We start from the raw sequence: 19858 nt of genomic DNA, 5'->3' as shown, positions 1-19858 counted from the left end.
GCTGTCACTGATGAAGGCATTCACAATGTCGACGTCGGCTTGTGTGTGTGATGTTAATGTTCAACCAGATCAAGCCTCAACGGTTACACTTGTTCTTCCTGTTTTAAACCATTCTACCTATTCATAAACTTTACCCTGATTCAAGTGGTTTTCACTTCCATGCATCCAGCATCCTTCAGTTTCAGCAGGTTTCACTTCCTTTGCCTAAAGAAATCTCACTGTGGCACGTTGTTGAACAATGGTGCCGTCGCACAGCAGAGCGTCCATGTTCTTTAGGCCTTGGCTTCATCGAGACTAACGGCAAAGCACTCAGCTGTGTGCATGTTCAAATGACCCATAAGCCATTGGGAATGTGTTGTATTGTGTCCACTTCTGTCCATTGAGGTTACCACACAATTTTCAAACTGCCTTTACTTATACAGTATATACATACAATAATATCATATATATATATATATTATAATAATAATTCTTTACATTTATATAGCACTTTTCTCACTACTCAAAGCGCTCTCCACACATAAGCTGTGTGTGGTCTTCAAGACAAAAGATTCCTTAGCAGTTTTCTTCATGAACTTGGAGAGGCATCTGCTAACTCTTAAGAATTACCCAGGGCAGAGGATGTTGACCCACCTGTGCTTGCTGTCCCACTGGCGGTACCATATCTTAGTCATATCACCGGCATAGGAGTCCCATTAATCTTTGGCTCGAGAAAATACCTCCAGCTAGAACATTTTTTAGGGATAAATTCAAGCCTTGCCCTTTGTTACTGAGCTGTTTCACTTGCACGTTAAGCCGCAGCGATGGCTTCATTTCGGTGTTATGTCTCTTCATCTGTGTCATGAGCATGATGTCGCTGTTGAATGCTACACACAGGGCTTCAGTAGCAAATGCCAAAAATATTTAAAAGTGCACGCATTCGCCATCTAGTGGCTCTGGTTGAGCAGAGCGGACATACACACATACACTGGTCTTGTTTATATACATCATTATATATAGACAAGTGTATATATTTATTAATTATATATATATATAAGTGCTAAAGGTTGTCTGTCTGTCATACAAAAACTGCTGAACCAGTGAGCCTCGAATCTTGATCTTGGTCTCCATTAAGGGCTTATACGTATTACATGACATATAAATTTTAAGTGCAGGCTACCTTGGCCATGTCACTGGGCTGGGGGTTCTTCTCACAGTAAGCAGCATTGCAACCATACAAGACAGGAGAAGAACTGCAGTGACATCTGCTGACAGTGAAGCACACTGCACGGGCCCACTGATTGTTCGCATCACAAACACGTCCCACGCATGTTTAGGGCACAAAGAGGTGGCGGCACCCTTGCCCGAGTGACCTGAAATGCTGTGTTTTTTAAGAAGCGCACAAACCTTCTTTCTCCATGGACTGGTGGTCCGAATGTCTCCTAGTAGAATAGAAATAGGACTGAATTAATAGGTTAAGGCAACAAAGCAGTCGGGCTAAAAGGAAACCAAAGATATGCAAAGACTCAGAAAGACAGGAAACCAAATCACTTAAAAAAATAATCCTAGAAAACATTTTCAAGATTTTATTTATTGTATTTTTTTAGTTGGAAATTACAGCAATATATTCATAAATACCTAATTACTACATTCAACAAAGAATATATTACATTACAATTAATTTAAACAAATACACTTTAAAACAGGATTTTTTTCCTTTTTTTTATTTTTCACAGCATCTAAAACTGACCCCAACGACACTGCAGTGGGTGGGTTTGCCTCGTTCCTCCCTTTCCACTTTAAAGAAAATGATCAAAAAGGACGACGCTTATGTCTAATGGGAAGATCAATGCTTAATTGCAGCAGCACGGCTTTCATGAATCTTTACTTTTGTTACTTTCCTGAAATTCGGCAGGGTATTTTTTTTATTATTTTTGGTGTATGTGTGGGGGGGGTGGGGGGGTTTAAAACCACAATGCCACATAAAAGATCCTTTAGCAAAAAAAACAAAAACAAAACAAAAAAAACCTTATGTACAAATAGAAAAGTGAGAGTTTGGAGTGAGAGTTTCCACTTCCAGCATCCCGGCTCCAGTGTTGCTGTCAAGTGCTCAGTTTGCTGGGCGGCGGGCGATGGCGAAGGTGTGAGGTGCAGATCTGCCCCCAAGGCCAATTACAATGCGTTTAAGGGTAGAATGGATGCACGGCAGTGCCATGGCGTATACTTCAAATGACGGCAGTGTGCTCCGAAACAGTGACCAAAGTGGCCCTCTCGTTCATAGTGCAAGTGAAATAATAAAGAGCCATTAGCAGAGACAATCTGGAGAAGCCGTTTGCCGGCGGGGCTACAATTAAGTCTGTGCAGACCTCGGCTTTTGCTGCTCACTCCTGTTTTATTAAAGCATTCCTCTTTGCAGCACTCTGGACACATTGGTAGAGCTAAAAAATAAAAGTGGCGCATACTTGTAACTCACTATTTCCACTAAAAAGAATTTTCATTTGTTTTCACATAAAAAAATAGATTTTTTATTAACATTTCATATTAAAATTAGATGTAAAAAAAACAAAAAAAAAAAACCTATATTGCATTGCAGAAAGAAAGTCTGAACTTTAAAGATTTCAGAGGAGTGCTGTGTTCACCCCCCCCCCCCCCGGTCTGTGGTCTTCAGTAAGCAGGGGCTATAAAATAAGCAGAATGAAGATGTGTTATTGAAAAGACACGAAACTTAAAGCACTTGACTGTTTGGGGGAGCCTCTTGACGCAGTGAGTAACCGATAGCAGGCCTTGCACTTTCCAGATCAACAAGTGGGTATTTGGAACTACAGGATGATCATCCATCACTTCATGAACTCTCTTAGTCCATTACAGGGTTGCAGGGTACTTGGCAGCATTGGACACGAGGCAGGAACCAACACTGAGGGGCGCCAGCGAGTCAGTCCTAATGGCGCATGTGACCCTTCTGAGAAGAGACCGGTGCGGGCAAGAAATGTGACAAGTTGAAAGTAGAGAGCAAAAGGTAGCCATGAATAAAAGTACGTAAAGAATATGAAATGCTGTCAACTAAAAAGAAACAGCTAAACAACACAGGAACTAAAACGCGGTTAATACTTCTGAGCACCACAGGCATTCCTCAGTCTTCTTAGGCAGGCACAGTGAACTCCATTTTTGTTGAGTTTCAAATTCTAACATGAAGAAAGAAATCAAGGAGCCCCCAAAACTGTGTCTTGCTGGGACAGAGAAGGCTAACCTAACCACCATAACTGCAGAATTGGTTACTTGGCACCGGTCTGCATTTCTGGTGGGAGGGCGGTGGTCAGAGTATACGATCCGAGGCCATCATAAACACCATCTGCTTGTGAGCTGGGGGTAAAGGAATTCATTAGGACCTGCTTGGTACAAAGTTGACTTAAAGATGAGAACTGATGAGGACAAAAAGAACAATAAACACGTCTTACACTTGGAGAGAAAGACCGCCAGCACCCAGATTTGTTTAAAGTAATCACCCGTGAATTGTGCACTGACACGGATACCGGGCCGGCTCTCTGTCAGAAGTGATAGAAATGCCAACACCCTTCAGAGGAAGCGTTCACGACAAACTCGTGAGGTGGAACAGTCTGAAAATAAAGGAAAAACTACAACCGGAACCACAAGGAGTGTGTGCACATGACCGTCAAGAAGGTGGCGGAGTTTGTTATGTCTTACATCCTTCCTCAATTTTAAAAAATCTGTTGTAATGTGTCACCACTGTGCCAGCACTTCAGTTTAAGGTGGACTTTCAATTAGTTTGGTCACCACAAAAACGGACCAGCGTTACCTCAGACTCGCTCCTTTTGACAAATTTCTGAATGATAGGCACTACACTGGTGAACAAGTGTGGTCTACAATAACTTGGCACCCCATCCATGGTTGGTTCCTGCCAAAATTGGCTTCAGCCTGCAACGCAACCCCGAATTGGATGAAGAGGGCCTTGATGATTGATGACTGGATGGATCATTCAGAAGCTTGAGGTCCACTTTATATGCCATCTCAATGTCTGTACATCTACCACTGCCAAGCAATGCATCTCGGTTTAAATGAAAATAAAATAAAAAATTGTGTTGCACTGTAACTGCAACGGGTGAGCACCTGCGTGAAAGGAAAATGGGAATGAGAACACCGATTCTCAAGACACCCATTATGGCAATATTAGCAAAAAAAATAAAAAAACAAAACCAAACCCCAAATGCAAGGCGCGGCACTAATCCCAGTCCGTGGCGCTGGCGACTCAGTGATCCCGAGTGTCGCCGTCACGCACAATCGGACGCTGTAGGCTTTTGGAGTCGGAGTTAGGGAGGGAGGAAGGCAGGCACCGCGCCTGACGTGTAATCCTGTGACGCTCGTCTCGACTGGCACATCACTGAGATCAAACCAGTGTGCCAGTCAACAAATTTGCTTGTCTTTTTTTTTTTTATTTTTTAAAACACTTCAAAATTTTTTATCCTGACCAGCAGCAGTACAAACACTAAAAGCGTGGTATTTTTTTTGCCAAAAAGCATTAACATATTAAAAATGGCAGGCCTTTTAAAACAATAATTAAAGTAATAAAAACATACAAAATTCTTTTAATATTATGTACATTACAAGGCTAAGCACCCTTGTTTTCTTCTGTTTTCAAAATTTCTATATTGTAATAAAACAATGCCTAACTGACATTACTGATTTCAAATCTTTCCAAAATATGCATTTATTCCTTCCTTAACTGAAAAAAGGTGTTGCTTGTAACACAATAACTCAAGGTCACACCTTGGTTTTTCTTAAGTGCATTTCCCGTGGAAAAGCCCATTTGGATGAAAGTCAAGTATTTTAATCTTTATTAAAAACTGCCAGAGAGGAGCCAGGGTCACTCGTCATAAGAGTTTGCTACACAAAGTGTCTGAAAAAAATAAAAAGGGACACATTTTCTTTTGCTTACATTGCACAGTTAGACTGCCAAGTGGTGTCATGGCTCTTACGCAGAACTAAACCTAACCCAACCCACGACGGACGGCACTGCATCAGAATCAAGGCCTCTGTCTCCTGAGGATGCTATGGCAACAGAATTGAGGGCGCTCTATCCAACCGACGCCTGCTCACAGTCACGTCACCTGACACTGGCAAGAGTGCAAAACTTGCCGTTTTCTTCAGTGGAGGATTTCCTGGTGTCACTGGTCCATGTCCACCACCAGGCAAACTGTCATGGAGTGGATGTTTACATGCATGGCACATATTTGTTTCCATTGTTGCAGCTTCAGTCTTCTGCAGAATTTTTTTTTTTTTTCATTAAATAATTCCAAGTAATAAAATAAACTTTTTTTTTTTTCCTACTATGGGGACACAGGGTAGAGGGATGTCACCTTGGGGGATACCCCTTGAAATAACCTCTAGAGCAGTGTATCTGCGGTAGTGCAAGGCACTTTCGTAAGTGGTCCAATTCTGCCTGAAGTTTCTCCTTTTCTGACGAAAGCTTCTGTTTTTGAGTCACGAGTTCCTGTGGACCAAAAACAAAAAAAAGCGCTTAAAAGACCAAACATAAATCTGCAGTGGAAACTACTAGAGGCAGTAGCATTCATTAGAGGTTTCATGTACATATGGTTGTTCAAGTTGTTCAAGTTTGTTTCACTTTGTAACAACTAAAAATGAATGTGGAAAAGATGCATTAGAATTCACAAAATTAGCAAAACAAAGACCCTGCAGTGAATGCTGTCAGACAAATACAAGCAGCAAGTCTGAAGACGTTGTAACACTGTGGAAAGGAGAGGGTTAAGTGGCATAATTCACTTTGCTACAAACATCCGTCAAGGTATGCTGATGTGCCAACTGTGACAGAGGAGCTGCAAATCACGCCACAGCCTTTCGAGCCACTAGACGAGCACCAATGCTGGACCCTCTGGGAAAATCGGTACTAGGTATTGTAGAGGCAGTGACTGTTAGGAAACGATTACCTGTCCTTCACCCTAGTGATAGGCTATGCTGCCACTGTTCTTAAATAATGGTCTCACATTTATAGGGACAATTCTTTATGGGGGGTATAGGGCTGTATGTCAGTAAACTAACAGTATATAACAAAAATAAGTACACCCCATTTTATTTTTTTATGGCCAAGCCCAAAAAGGAAGAAGCAAATTAATTTGAAAAACAGAAATGCTGAACTATAATCTAATCTACATTAGGAAGCAAGTGTAACAAAAATCAGGACCCCCGTTGTTACAGAGATTCCATTCTTTTATTTTTTTAAATATTTTGTATGTCCACCTTTAATTGTTTTTAAGGCAGCTTTGCGCCTCCAAATCTGTGCAGAGAATTTCTGCCATTCTTTGCTGTTGATTCTTTTCAGCTGCTCTTTTGTTCTTCTATCTTACACTTAAAAATACCCCAATTGGGGGATTTACTTGGCCAGGTCACAGTTTTCACTTTTTTCTTCTGTAGCCCCCTCATTGTTGTGTTTACTCTTGGAAAAACGAACCAAAAACATTGAATTTTGTTCGAGAAAAAACGTATTACTACGTTCTACGGAAATATGTAAATAACAAGGGTTGTCAGCATTAATACAGTAGGAACGGTACGACTAGTGTGCACTGCTGTACTGAAGCAGATTTAGCACACGTCGTTCGTGAAACGTTTTGAAACAGTCACCAACACATAGCCCTACTGTCCCAACTGTGACACTGAAGCATGTTTCTTTGTGCAGTTTTCTAATATTTTTTCTGTTGCCTGCACATGACATACTTGAATGCCAGTGCCTGATCCACATGATCAACATACCTATTGTGTTAGTACAGACTTCCACATTTCCCCTGTCATGAACACTGACAGTTGCTGCAAGCCCTGTTTTGTTGGGCTCCAGCTTAAGCCAGAAGTGCTCCTGGGTTTCACATAAAAGAAACCGCCTGCCTCAACTCAGGGAGCCAGAGCTGGGAGAAGGCAGACGAAGCTTGCTTGGAGGAGTGGAGGCAGAGAGAGAAGGAGGAGGAAAAAGAAAAGACAAAGCATTTTTGTGTGGTATTTGTTGTCTTATGGATGTGGTGTGGGAAACGCTTCCTATAAAATTTACCCACAATAAAACTCTTTTCTGGTTGAGACTTGTGTTAAAACCTGTTTGTGTTGGGAGCTTGGGGAGCTGCAGGGCCCCCTTGTGGCCACTATGTGTGTGTGTGTATAATATACAGTATAAAACAGCAGTAAACATGTAGATAAGCATTAAAAAAAACCAAAAAAACGTATTGGTGCTCCTGCTCCTCTTCAGATTTTAAAGCAGTACAAGAGGGTTGAAGGCAGCACAGAATTTTCTGAGCATCCGGCTGCCTTCTGTTCAGCACACATACAACACTTAACTAAACACCTCAGCCATCCTGCTCATTTCCCACTACTTCCTAGAGGCAAACGTTACAGGATCACTGGTACCGGTAGATTAAGGGACATTTTCAATCCTTAAGTTGTAAGGCTACTACTGTACTAGTCACGGTAACAATTACTATATGTGTTTTTGTATAAATATACAATTCTCTGCGCGTGTGTATATGCAAGTATGCATGTCATTTATATATTTCCCCACATACACACACACATATTCTATGTATACTTTGTCTTTTATTGATACTGTAAAAATGAACTTGAACTTTGTGTCAAATCCATAATGGCCAAAATACTATGCCAGGTACGTCTAAAATTACAAACATCATGTTGGTTTAACATGAAGCAAATGCTCACCCCAGACCAGTTTTTTTATGTACCACAGACTGAGCCCAAGTGTCATTTGCTCCAGAGCACTAACTTTGAATTCCTGCTAGCGAATGTCAAGTTTGCATGTTCTTCCATTTTCTGTGTGTTTTTCTCCCACACCCCAAAGTAGTTTATGTAAAGTTAACTGTTAGTTCTAATTTGGCATGACACAAATTCATGTAAATTCATCATGTAACTGTGCCCTGCAGTGTTCTGGCACCCCCATTGTAAGACTTGTTTCTTCTTTATACCCAATGCTGCTGCCCTACTATGAACCCCTGAACAGGATTAAGAAGGTTTTATAATGGGGGGGTGGGGCGATAGACAGATGGACACGGAATTCAGTTATTTTTGTTGATGTTTATTAGATGTTGTTTTTTTGAGAAGACAGCTGAAAGCACTCTTTATCCAATGTCATTAGTTAACACTTTTTTATTTGGATTTAACATACACAACTGACAAGTCACTATTCCTTCATGGATTCTTCATTCCATTCACCTACTAAACACATTTATCCAGAGCAGGGCCCAGGGGCACACAAACGCACACACAAATATATCAGGGGCCAATTTAGCATCACCAGTCCACCTAACCTGCATGCCTTTGGACTGTGGGAGGAAACTGGAGCAGCCAGAGCAACTCAGGTAGACATGGGGAGAACATGCAAACACCATGCAGAAAGCCCACATTGACTTATTTATAAGAATTTCCAATGAAAAAGTTAAGGAGTGTATTGCAATGTCTTACAAAAGCAATACAATTTAATTGATAGATAGATAGATAGATAGATAGATAGATAGATAGATAGATAGATAGATAGATTGATTTCCAATTTTTTTTTTTTTTAAAAAGAAACTTAAAATTAACCAACATGTTAAACATTCTACTGTAACAAGAAACATGAAGAAAAAAAAATGCTAAAAGAAACATTATTAAAACCAACTTTAAATCTAAGGAATACAATTAACATTACTGTATTTAAAAGCTGGGTAAAAATATAAGAACAATTTATATATTAGAAAAAAAAATCTTTATATAATCAGATGGAAGAAGAACTGAGCAGAGGGTACAGAAGCATCACTTGGCTCCCATCAACACTGTTAGTGTGTAGGAGTGGAGCTAGATAATCCTGCACAAGATCTTGGTAAGATTCTAATTATCTCCTGCCCCTAGATGATATCAGAGTTTGGGCAGCGAGATTCTCTAGAGTGCTGTTAAATCGTAAAGTAAACTCACCCCCATACTGTGCGAGAGCTGCTCTGCTGTTAGGGTGAGATTATAGTGATGAGCCTCCAGCCTCCTGCACTGGGTCTGAAGCACCTGCCGCTCGATACTTTGCTCTGGGAGAGGAAAAGGGAAAAAAAAAATGAAATTGACAGATACTGGGCCTGAGAAAATAGCCCTCATGTTCATTACCATTAGCAGTAGCCCTGCTACTGGGCTCATCAGCAAAAACCGATGCGACCCTGCAGGCAGTCCCAACTTAAACACACAAATGATTTTCAGCAGCTAAAATTACAGAGATATGAAAAAAACGTTTAAGTTTTCATATGAGTTAAAAGACCCAGAATTGTGAGTAATTTCATTTATAAAAAATATGAAAAGATATGCTTAGAATGCCAATATGGACGGTTAAGCAAGATATACAATTCATATTTTAGAGTAAGTGACATTTAAAACAATACTTAATGCTTTTTTATTAATTCTAATTCTTTTCATTTCAAGAATAAACAAATGACTAAAATAAAAGCTTAGTAATTTGTATTATTCTTATTTCAGTGTTTAATACATGAAATGTATTCACTTCTGGAACTTAACATTGTTCACAGGCTGCACTATGTGGATGTTGAGCACCTCTAAGGCCCTAAACAGAAAACCATGAGGACCAGTAAAGCTACTCTTCAGTAGATCACATTAAAACACTGCACATTTTCTTTCAGCATCACAATATTTGATACAGCATCAATACAGAAGGTATTGTAGATATGTGTACAGGTTTATGTATAGGCATAGAAATCTCTGCAGTAATCTGTGAGAATGTTAAAACAATGCATTTTATTAATTTTATTGGTACATGTATAACAAAATGCATTACCACAGCAAATGCTCTTTGGTGTTGAAACTGAACAAAGACCTTAAGTTGGAAAATGCAATTTCTAAACACGGTCATGTTAAAAGTACTTCAGCTTACTATAATCTAGGACTGTCTCTTCAATTTCATATCGTGCACTTGAAGGAAGATCTATACTTATTTAAAATAATCAAACACAAACTTAAAAAAATTAATCAATGGGAGCTACAACAAAGGGACATGAGGGAAAAACTAATGTCATTAAATAACAATAATGAAAACCTGGATGCAAAGCTTCACAGGACATTTTCCTCTTCATTATTGATTAATATGGGACTTTCTCATTATCCGAGAAATACACAGGGTTCATGTCTTGCTTGTGTTAAAAAAAAGGGTTCATAATTTATTGAGAAAACAGAAAGTTAAAAGGTTACACTTATTTCAGACCAATGTAAAAATTCTGAATGTACATTTAATTTACATTCTCATATATTTCAGAATTGAATCTCAATACTTGATATTTTAAAACAAAAGAAAAAAGATACCAAATTAATCTACTATGGCCCAAAATACAGAGATAACATCATAACAGAGGGTCCCTGGCAATTGTAAATGTTACAACTTACCATCAATGTACTCTTGATAAGCCTCAAAAATAGCTTCAATTCCATGCCATTTTGGTCGTGGAGAGTCTTCCTCCTCCTCTTCTTCCTCTAAATCTTCAGAGTCTTCATCCTCCTCTTCCTCATGTGCCAACTCCTTGCGTGACTGTATAGTACCATGCTGGCCATTTTGCTGCAATTGTGGCGTGGGCACCATAACCTTGCTGGAGGACTGGAGCTCTGGAATGTTGTAGTGAACTGAAGAGTCCAGTTTATGATGCATCTCTGTGATTTGTCCAATTGTAGTCCCTGGCAAATAAAAACAAAGGAAAGCCTTTTTAGGAAATCTACCTAGCAGGATCAAGTTTGGTAATTTTTACTAAATCTAATAGCACTGAGGAGACATATGATTACAATCTCAGTAACAGAAATCTGTAGACTGAAGCTCCTGATCACGAAAACCCACATTGCATCAGCTCTACACTTACCCTTCTGTTTCTGCAAGGCTTTCTGAGTGGACTGCAGAACAGATTCATGGAATTGGTGAGCAAATTCTTCAGCTGTGAACGCCTCCCAGTTTTTAGTCCTACCATTGAGGCTTTGGTTGACCTCTTTGGTCACATGGGGTGCTCGAACACTACTAAGCAAACTTAAATTTTTTTTCCCAACATGCCCTTCATTTGGTTTTTCTTTGTCTACAACATTAAAAGGTGCAGGAAGGCTTTCCTTTGGTCTTGCCACTTCTGAGGTTTTCATCTGTTCAGCCCAACTTGAGTCTACATGCTTTTGAGAATCTAGAAGAGGTGGGATAGGCGCCAGAGTAGTAGATAGCTTTTCTGATTCCTGTCCTGGATGATGTGCAACCTGATCCACTGTAAAAGGAAAAAAACATCCAACTGTTCATCACGACAATTCTCACTATTACACAAAGATGGTATGGCGAAGGAAACTAAAAGTAACATCAATCTAAGCAACTAATTTGGCCAATAAACTTGAATGTCGCTCACTCATTTGAGATAGGGCTTACCAGTTTGTGAAGTAGTGGGGCTCCTACACACGGGGCGGGAAGCATGCTTGATGGATTCTAGTGTTACGTTCTTCGTTTTTATTGCCTGCAGTAGCTCTACAACCTTTTCATTGTCTAGATCAGAAGACAGTGTCTTTAGTTATCTGGCCTGGTACGGAAGAATGCATTCTCCTGCCTTGGGTCCCTATTATGTGTCCCTCAAGACGAAAATGGCATTTGGACTTAAAACACTGCAATTGGAGAGACAAACTTACCTTTCCTCTGTTGTGAATTGACATGGGAGAGGCTGAACATGGTGAGGAACTTCTTTTTGTCCTCAAGTTCAGGGGCACAGTTCATCTGGTCAGCGGTGTAGCGAGTGCTTAACAGGGGGAGAGGAGGCGTCTGTCTTTTGTTTTGAACAGCAGGAGGTGAAGGACTCCTCTCTCGCAGCATTCTTCTCCTTTTCCTTCTTTTCAGCTGTAGCAGCTCTTCCTTGCGCTGGTGTGTTGTTAAATCAAACATCTTAAGGAATTCCAACTTCTGCACAGACAGCATTTGGAAGAAAACAACAACGTTACATTGGGATTGATCATTACATGATTGTGAAAAGCTGGAATAATAATACGTTTTATTTATATAGCGCCATTCCCATCCTCAAGGCACAATTCTAAAAGGAGAGAAGCACTGGTAGAAGAGAAGGAGTTTGGCAAACACATAAAGTGATGTCCATTAATGAACAATCCACTAAAAAATCACATCTAGATGTGCTACTCCAGCCCAGCTTCTCTCAATATACATTTCATTATTATAGATATAACTTGCTTGACAGAGCTAGCAAGTTCCAAGTGCACTGGAAAGATTCTGAAATATGGAAAAGCCAAAATATTGTGAAAATGTTTGATTTAGAATCAATCAGAAACAGTTTTCTTATGAAGACTATCCATTTCTTAATGGATACATGAAACTGACTCACAGAAATGAAGAAAAAAGAATTGTTCACCAGCTTATCTAGTTGCTAAAAAACCGAAATGGACAAACATAACAGCAGCACTTCAGGCTCAGTATGTGTGACCCTCACCTCATCAGCCTGTGCTCAGTCTGCACAAATAAACATTTCTGCAACAAATTATATTATGATATTCGTATACAGCACTTATGAGTATATACAGGATAAGTAGGTTGCTGTGAATCACAGTTTTTAAGAGTGGGACTTTCTTTCTAAAATAATATGCTAAGCCCACTTTTTAAACCTACCAAATAAATAAATCAAGAAATAAAGCACAAATTCACCTCAGAGGAGTCATCAAGTTTGAGTGGCGGCTGTTCAGCGACTCGCCGAAGGTGAGTTCGCACCTCCTCCTCGTCGCTTTCATCGTACGAGTCATCCAAGTCGTAGTAATAGCCTAATTAGAGAAAATAGAGCACTGCTGAGGCAGGAAAGTGACAGGGAACTCGCGAGAAACACAAGCCACTCTCCTTGCTGTGTTCGCAACAAAGAGCTTTCTGCATATCAGCTGCAGTTCTAGCCTGTCAACAGCTGTCTTAATTAGCTAGCAAATAAAAAAAAAAAAAAAAAACGTACGCTTTTAGGAAGGGAAACGAGATGAGAGGGAAAAAAACAAAAAAACCCTTTAATATTTCTGAAAAGCCAGTCAGACCTTCCTAAATAAGACTGGCAGGTTTGCAGGTTGAAGCTACATGACTTAACAAATGACACTGGTGACCTTGACATGAGTGCACCATATCATAAAAAGCGGCAGCACTTTTTAACTAGACTGCCTTCTCAAAACTGTCACTCTAATATGTTCCCAAGTGCAACAGTAGCAGAGGTTAGCTAATTATTAGTTCAGCAAGTCATCTGTTAATACCTTCTATACTTTTGCTCATTTAAACTAAGAGGTAGCAATTCAGTGATGTTATCTAATCTTTCCAGCATTACAAAAAAAAAAAAAAAAAAAAGCGTTGCTTTCACCAAGATAATCAGCATTACAAAGTTTTCCTATCATATGTCCCCCTACCTTTTTCCCTGGCTTCTCTTCTCCTCTTTTCTTCCAAATCCAGTTTACTAACGAGTCTTCGGTGCTGCTGTATAAACTCATCATAAACAAGCATATTGTCCAGGCCCTGCAACAACTCCGGTGGGTTCCTGTAATTGGGGCATGATTTATGCGATGTACTCAAGTCACTGAACTGGTGAGGCAAATGCAAAGAGGCCCTCTGTTGGCTGAGAATAGACTGGGTTGACTTTTCCAGCTCTGCCAGAAAGGGGCCATAGGAATGTCCCCCTGGCTCTAGGGACCCTGATCCTCGGACCACAGGATATTTCTCGGTCTCTTTTCTCTTGTTGTTCTCATCTGGCTTTTCAGAATTGTGTTGCCTCTCTCCTTTAGACAGGGGCACTGTTTGGCAGCTATGTTCATAGTGACCAGGAGCAATGCTCTCATGGCCCCTTCGTGCTTCTAAGCTGTTTTCTATAAGGGAGGCAGGGTTCCACAGTGTAGTAGGTGGGGGCGGTGGATGATCCCTGTGCTGTGGCTTGGGAGAGATGAGGGGAGGTGGAGCTCCTAGATGTTGCAGGATGTCCCGGCTGTTTGGCTCATGGTGGTTTGTAACAGGCCTATGAAGAAAGAAGAGTTTAAAAACAACAAAAAAACATACATGGGTCATAAATACTACAACAGAAACCCTGTGCTCTCACCTTTCTTTTCCCTTATGAATGACACACACTAATAAGGTTTCCATTTCCCTTAATAATGTCATCTAGCAAAGTTTATCTAATAAAATTTACATTACACAATAATTATAATTACAGTATAGACTTCAAATCTAACTGGTGCAATTGTTGATTTTGATACACCATCCAAGAATGGTTCCAGGACTGCTGTCAATGATGCTAGGATAGGCTCTAACCTCGGCAACTCAGAAGTGGACATAGCAGGTGTTGGAATATATATAAATGATTAAAAGCAACAAAGAATCAAATTTATAGGGTATCTAGTAATCTGGAGGTTTTTTAAATTATAAATTATATGACAGGGGGGTATGCATCTATTACCCCTTGTTTCCTCAGCATGCACAAACATAACCTGATATTGCACTATAAAAACTAAAACTACATTAAAGACAATTCACAACGTGCTCAAAATTAAAAACATATTTTTGCTTTATAGGAGAAAGTGACTACCAAAAAAACAGTTCTCCTCCCAGTCAAATTATGGTATATATATTTTCCTGAGTTTTCTCACACCACACTGGAGAACAATGCAGTTGTCAATCAGGATTATTCAGAGGAGATGTGCCCACCTAGCTTCTTAGGAACACATATGGCATTAAAATATTAATTAGGATTGACCTCAATAATTCGACAAATACTCGGTTAGGAGCAGACATTTTAAGGAAAAAATGTGGCATTACTAAAGCTGCCAAGAAGAAAACAGAATCAGCCATATGCAAGCTGAGCCATACTCATCTCCTATTAAACCTTCTTCATGGGCCAATACAGTATGTTAGATGAAAACTATCATTGTAGTTCATCATCAGAGTTGTCTATAAACTAGGGCCATGAAACAGTAGTATGAATCAATTGATAAGTGAAGGAGTCAGGAGCTACAATTTTCACATTATTTTACATTGTTTAAGTTTACCAAATTCATTTGAATGTTTTAAGAAACTGCAAACTTCAGGACTGGTTGCTGCCTTGGGCTATGCTTTTTGCCCCATGATGTTAAGACTGAATTAAGCTGCATGCAATGTGACAGAACATCACTTATGCATTTTATATACAGTAGTCTGGTCCATAAGTATTTGGACAGTGACACAATTTTCATAATTTTGGCTCTATACGCCACCACAGTAGATTTGAAATAAAGCAATCATTATGTGATTGAAGTGTACAGTTTCATCTTTAAGGGGTTTACCAAAAATATTGTACGAGCTGTTTAGAAATGCCAGCTATTTTTATGAAAAGTGTGTCACACACACACAGATCAGCCAGAACAGGTGAAGTGAATAACATTGAGTATCATGATACAGTGTCACCTGTCAAGGGGTGGGATATATTAGGCAGCATGTGAACTGTGAGTTCGTGAAGGCAATGTGTTGATGCAGAAACAATGGGTATCTCTGAGGAACTGAGTGACTTTGACAAGGGCCAAATTGCGATGGCTATATGAATGGGTAAAAACATCATCTCAAACGGCAGGTCTTGTGGGGTGCCTACAAAAGTGGTGAAAGGACAACCAGTAAACCTATGACAGTCATTGCTGTGCATGGGTAGCACAAACTGCTGAAAAAAAAAAATGCTGGCCACGACAGAAATGTGTCAGAACATACAGTGCATCACAGCTTGCTGTGTATTGGGCTGCTTAACCACAAAGTGGACAGAGTGTACCTGCAGTGGCCTCCCTTCAGCAGGATAATGCGCCCTGCCACAATGCAAAAACTGTTCAGGAATGGTTTGAGGAACATGACTTCAAGGTGTTGACTTAAGACTCCAGATTCAACCAGGTCTCAATCTAATCGAGCACCTGTGGAATGTGCTGGAAAATTAAGTCCAATAGAGACCCCACCTCGCAACTTGCTAGACTTGCATCTTGGGGGCAGATATCACAGGACACATCCAGATGTCTTGTAGAGTCCATGCCTCGATGTGTCAGAGCTGTTTTGGCAGCCCAGGGGGGTCCTACACAGTATTAGGCAGGAAGTTTTAATGTTGTAGCTGATCAGTATAGATATCTAGATATAGATATATATAGATATATATATATATAATTATACACACACACATTGTATATATCACACTAGTGAGGTGTCTTGAAATAAAATATAAATGTCTTGGCTTGTTACTTGACAAAGGTGCCTCCTACAAATGGTTATTTGTGCTCCTACAGCAACAGTCTTCAGACTGGCAGACCTCAATTTGGGCATCCATTCAATGGAAAGTTTTTCGGACTATCACAGATAACATGTAACCCTTAGATCCCATTAAAGTCAGTTTGCAAAAGATATACAAAATCAGTTCTATCCAAAGAAGTGAAGGAATACCATCTTGTATCTTCAGCTTACACTAATGTGCAGATACAACAGAATATGCCCTGGCCAGTATTACTGGTTTGCTCATTTTGTTCTTCTTAGCGGTCTTCATGAAAACCTAGTGATGCTCTGATCGATTGCCTGCCTATCTAAATCGTCCAATTTTCACTCCAAATGACTCAATTGATGATCGGTAAAATTGGCCAATCTCAAAAGCAGATTTGTTTTTTTTTTTTTTAACTGCTCCTCCAAACAATTTACTTGTGGTGATCCTTTACAAGATGTCTTGGCCTGTGCATATAAATACAAACCAGTAAAACATGTCAGCCTTGTATCCTCTTGATAAAAATCTTATAAAAATTTTATTAAAATTGTGGCTTTGTGATTATGACAAGCATGCTTTTCGTTTATGCCATACACCGAATGGATAAACATTTTGTGTACATATAATAAATATTTGTTATTATTTTATTTTACTTGTTGACAAAGTATTATTTTAAGGGAACTTTATTTATATTAGTATTCTTAAGGTCACTGAACAATAAGCCTACAAAATGGTATTTTGTTAATAAAAAAAATGAACAAAACCTGTTCTCTGCAGATGAATTGTAAAAATATCACTTTAACATAGAACATAAGGATTTTACACATTTGTGCAGGAGCTTAGTGTTAAAAACATTTTAAAAGGATAAAGGGAAAAAAGAATCAGTCATATGAAATACAAAAACAATAATGCACATATGTAATTGTATAGGCAGAACAGAACACATAATATACAGCATGTTGATACATACAAACATAACAATCAGTAATATTACCCTTTGGTAGCTGTCATTTAACATATAAAAATCTGATCATTATATCAATATAGTAAATGAAAAAATAACACCTAGTAAAGACACTGATGACTGCAGCTTTCAACTACTTAAAATCAACAAAAATATAGTTTTCTGATTCAGAAAAAGTTAATTCTTTCCTGTCTTAACTATTGCCTAAACTAAGCATTAATTGGCATAAGATGGATCAACCATTAATGGATGAACAGAAAATCATTAGACAGCAGCATGATCGAGTAGATCTTTACACAGAGACGACAAACTTGGTCTAGTCTGACCTTAAACCTAGAGGCAACACAGCAAGTCAAAATCAACTCCAAAATGCAGTATCAATGGCAATTACTCCAAACTCAGTCCATGCTCTGATTCAAAGTTATTTAATGAAGTTTCCAAGAACTCCAGGCTTACATCAATGAATTTAAATCACTGCTTCCCTGATGATTCTGATCAGTTTAACATGCATGTTAAAGTTACCAGAAATATTACAGAAAGACAATGAACAAATCTGTCTATGTGGTTGGTCAGGAAGGAGCAGCCCCTTCTCCCAAAAATATGCCTAACTAACAACTAAGAAGATAGTTTAGCGGAGATTCTTTAGATGATGAACAAGGATTATGTGATAATATGCTTTGGGCAAAACAGCCACTGTTGGATATTTTACAACATAATAACAGAAATCACATTTACCAAAATCTAAACTGCTCTTTGAGCATAACAGCCACTGGTGGGAATATTATAGTCTCTGTTTTCTGTCAATTAACCAGTCATACATTTTTTGAAAGTATAACTGTAAACCTAAATAGGCTGTAAAACCCATTTGTCCAAAAGCTGAAGTCAAAAACTGATGGTGCAGCTGGACAAATTTGAACTCATGCAACATTCAAAACAGAATGGCCCAACTCAACAAATGTAGAGTCTGGAAGCCAAGATCTAAATTCTGTTAAACTACAATGCATGAACCTGATGGGAGTTCTACGCGCAACAGAGCCATAAAACATCACACAGCTGGAGCAGGTCTTTCAGGTGTAGTCCTCTCAGTCAATGTAGGATGATACGCCAGGGCACTCCAAAGCTTATATGAGGTTATTTCTCTCAGAAAAAGAAATAAAGCCAAGGGCACCCATAAGAGCAATTTCTTTTAATAAATGATTACAAGTTTAAGTCTTTCAAAGTTACATTTGTTAAAATAGGTAATACACTGATATCCATACATTCACTGAAGTGAAAAATTAGATATCCATACATTCATGTTTTTCTTCAGTAAATAAAATATAGATATCTATACATGTGCACAAACACTAAAGGGAAACTGATTAATGCTTTCAACTGCTCCAGGTTCTTGTGTTAAAAGGGCTACAGCTGTCACTTCAGTGAAATTGTCATGGTGTCCGTGAAGTGCAAAGTAGCTGCAAATTACTGTATAGAAATCCAAATTGAGGAGAGCGGCAGAAAATTCATGTATGGAAATGCAGTGCAGCTGCAAATTATTCTACAAAAAGGCTGGCTACAGGCGTGAGTTAAGACATCACTGACTCGTGGAACAACCTGTCAATCACTGTCTTGTGCAAATTTGATAATGACATTTAGATATACATTATTTAATAGATGCTTTTATCCAAAACACTGATACCCTTCCTAAATGTATGAATTCAAACACACAGAGAAACATACAAATACTAAACTTTAAACAATAGCTAGTCAATAAATTACAATAACTTACAACACACTAAATCTTAAATTAATACTGATGTATACCCTACAAAGAAAAATTACATAATCACGGCAAACACTAGCTTAAAGTGCAGAAACTGACAACCATGGCAATCAGTACTGAAAGTGAAGTTTGAAACCCCAATAATTGGCATTAAAACTTGTTTAGTGGTTACAAAAGAGAGCCCACCACTGCAGAGGCATGACAAGCGAAGAGGACAGCAGTAGATCATATAGCCTTGGCACTGGACTACTACCCAATGATAATCACAGAAAGCTGATATATTGTGAGAGTGTGTAAAGATTTATTTTGGGGCAAAGAGAAAGCGAGGGGCAGAAGGATGCCAAGGTGAAACAAATTAAACAGTTGTCATAATGTATTATTATAAAGTAGCTTTCAAGATTATTACAGGCTTTATTACATGCATATATATTGTTTATTTATTTATCGTGCCACATACATGAAAACATCAAGGGGATGCCATAGCATGCCATAAACAGTGGAAATTTGTACCTAACACTGCTGAAAGCACAAGCAATGCCATAATTACTGGCTTCATTTCTGTGATTGGGAAGATATCGCCATAGCATCAAAGGCCTGAACTACACATGGAAAAGTTTTTAGCTTCAAAATGAATGATCATAAATCGCATGGGCACCTCACTTTACGTTTTTTTCCTTAACACAATCACAGCCAAATATTGAAGTTTTTGCACTACATATAGCACATTTCTGGGCACTGCTCTGGTTTATATTACTTTCTTTTAGCCATGCATATCACTTTTTATTTACTTCACTTTTGTGGATCATTACGAAGAGAGCAAACACAAATAAAAATGCCACTGTAACAGTTTGATATACCAGATAAATCACACATGAAGTC

General features: G+C 38.9%; 1 protein-coding gene across 5 annotated transcripts in view; it reads right to left on the bottom strand.

The window, feature by feature from the left end:
• Window positions 1-1550: 1550 nt before the first annotated feature.
• The window catches only part of gse1b (Gse1 coiled-coil protein b), a 745433-nt gene continuing 727125 nt past the window's right edge, over window positions 1551-19858 (bottom strand). For 4 of the 5 annotated variants that reach the window (XM_051932118.1, XM_028809828.2, XM_028809830.2 and 1 more), the window contains 8 exons: window positions 13417-14015; window positions 12689-12801; window positions 11671-11938; window positions 11417-11530; window positions 10878-11261; window positions 10414-10698; window positions 8953-9056; window positions 1551-5485 (listed from right to left, as the gene is read on the bottom strand). In XM_051932118.1, the coding sequence (XP_051788078.1) occupies window positions 5348-5485; window positions 8953-9056; window positions 10414-10698; window positions 10878-11261; window positions 11417-11530; window positions 11671-11938; window positions 12689-12801; window positions 13417-14015 (2005 nt within the window). In that variant the 3' untranslated portion in view covers window positions 1551-5347. The remainder of the gene's footprint in view (window positions 5486-8952; window positions 9057-10413; window positions 10699-10877; window positions 11262-11416; window positions 11531-11670; window positions 11939-12688; window positions 12802-13416; window positions 14016-19858) is intronic. The other variant, XM_051932119.1, reaches the window with a different exon arrangement.

Source organism: Erpetoichthys calabaricus, chromosome 9, assembly GCF_900747795.2.
Source record: "Erpetoichthys calabaricus chromosome 9, fErpCal1.3, whole genome shotgun sequence".
NCBI lineage: Eukaryota > Metazoa > Chordata > Cladistia > Polypteriformes > Polypteridae > Erpetoichthys > Erpetoichthys calabaricus.
The sequence above is the reverse complement of the archived record's forward strand: the minus strand, read 5'-3'. Positions and strand labels throughout refer to the sequence as shown.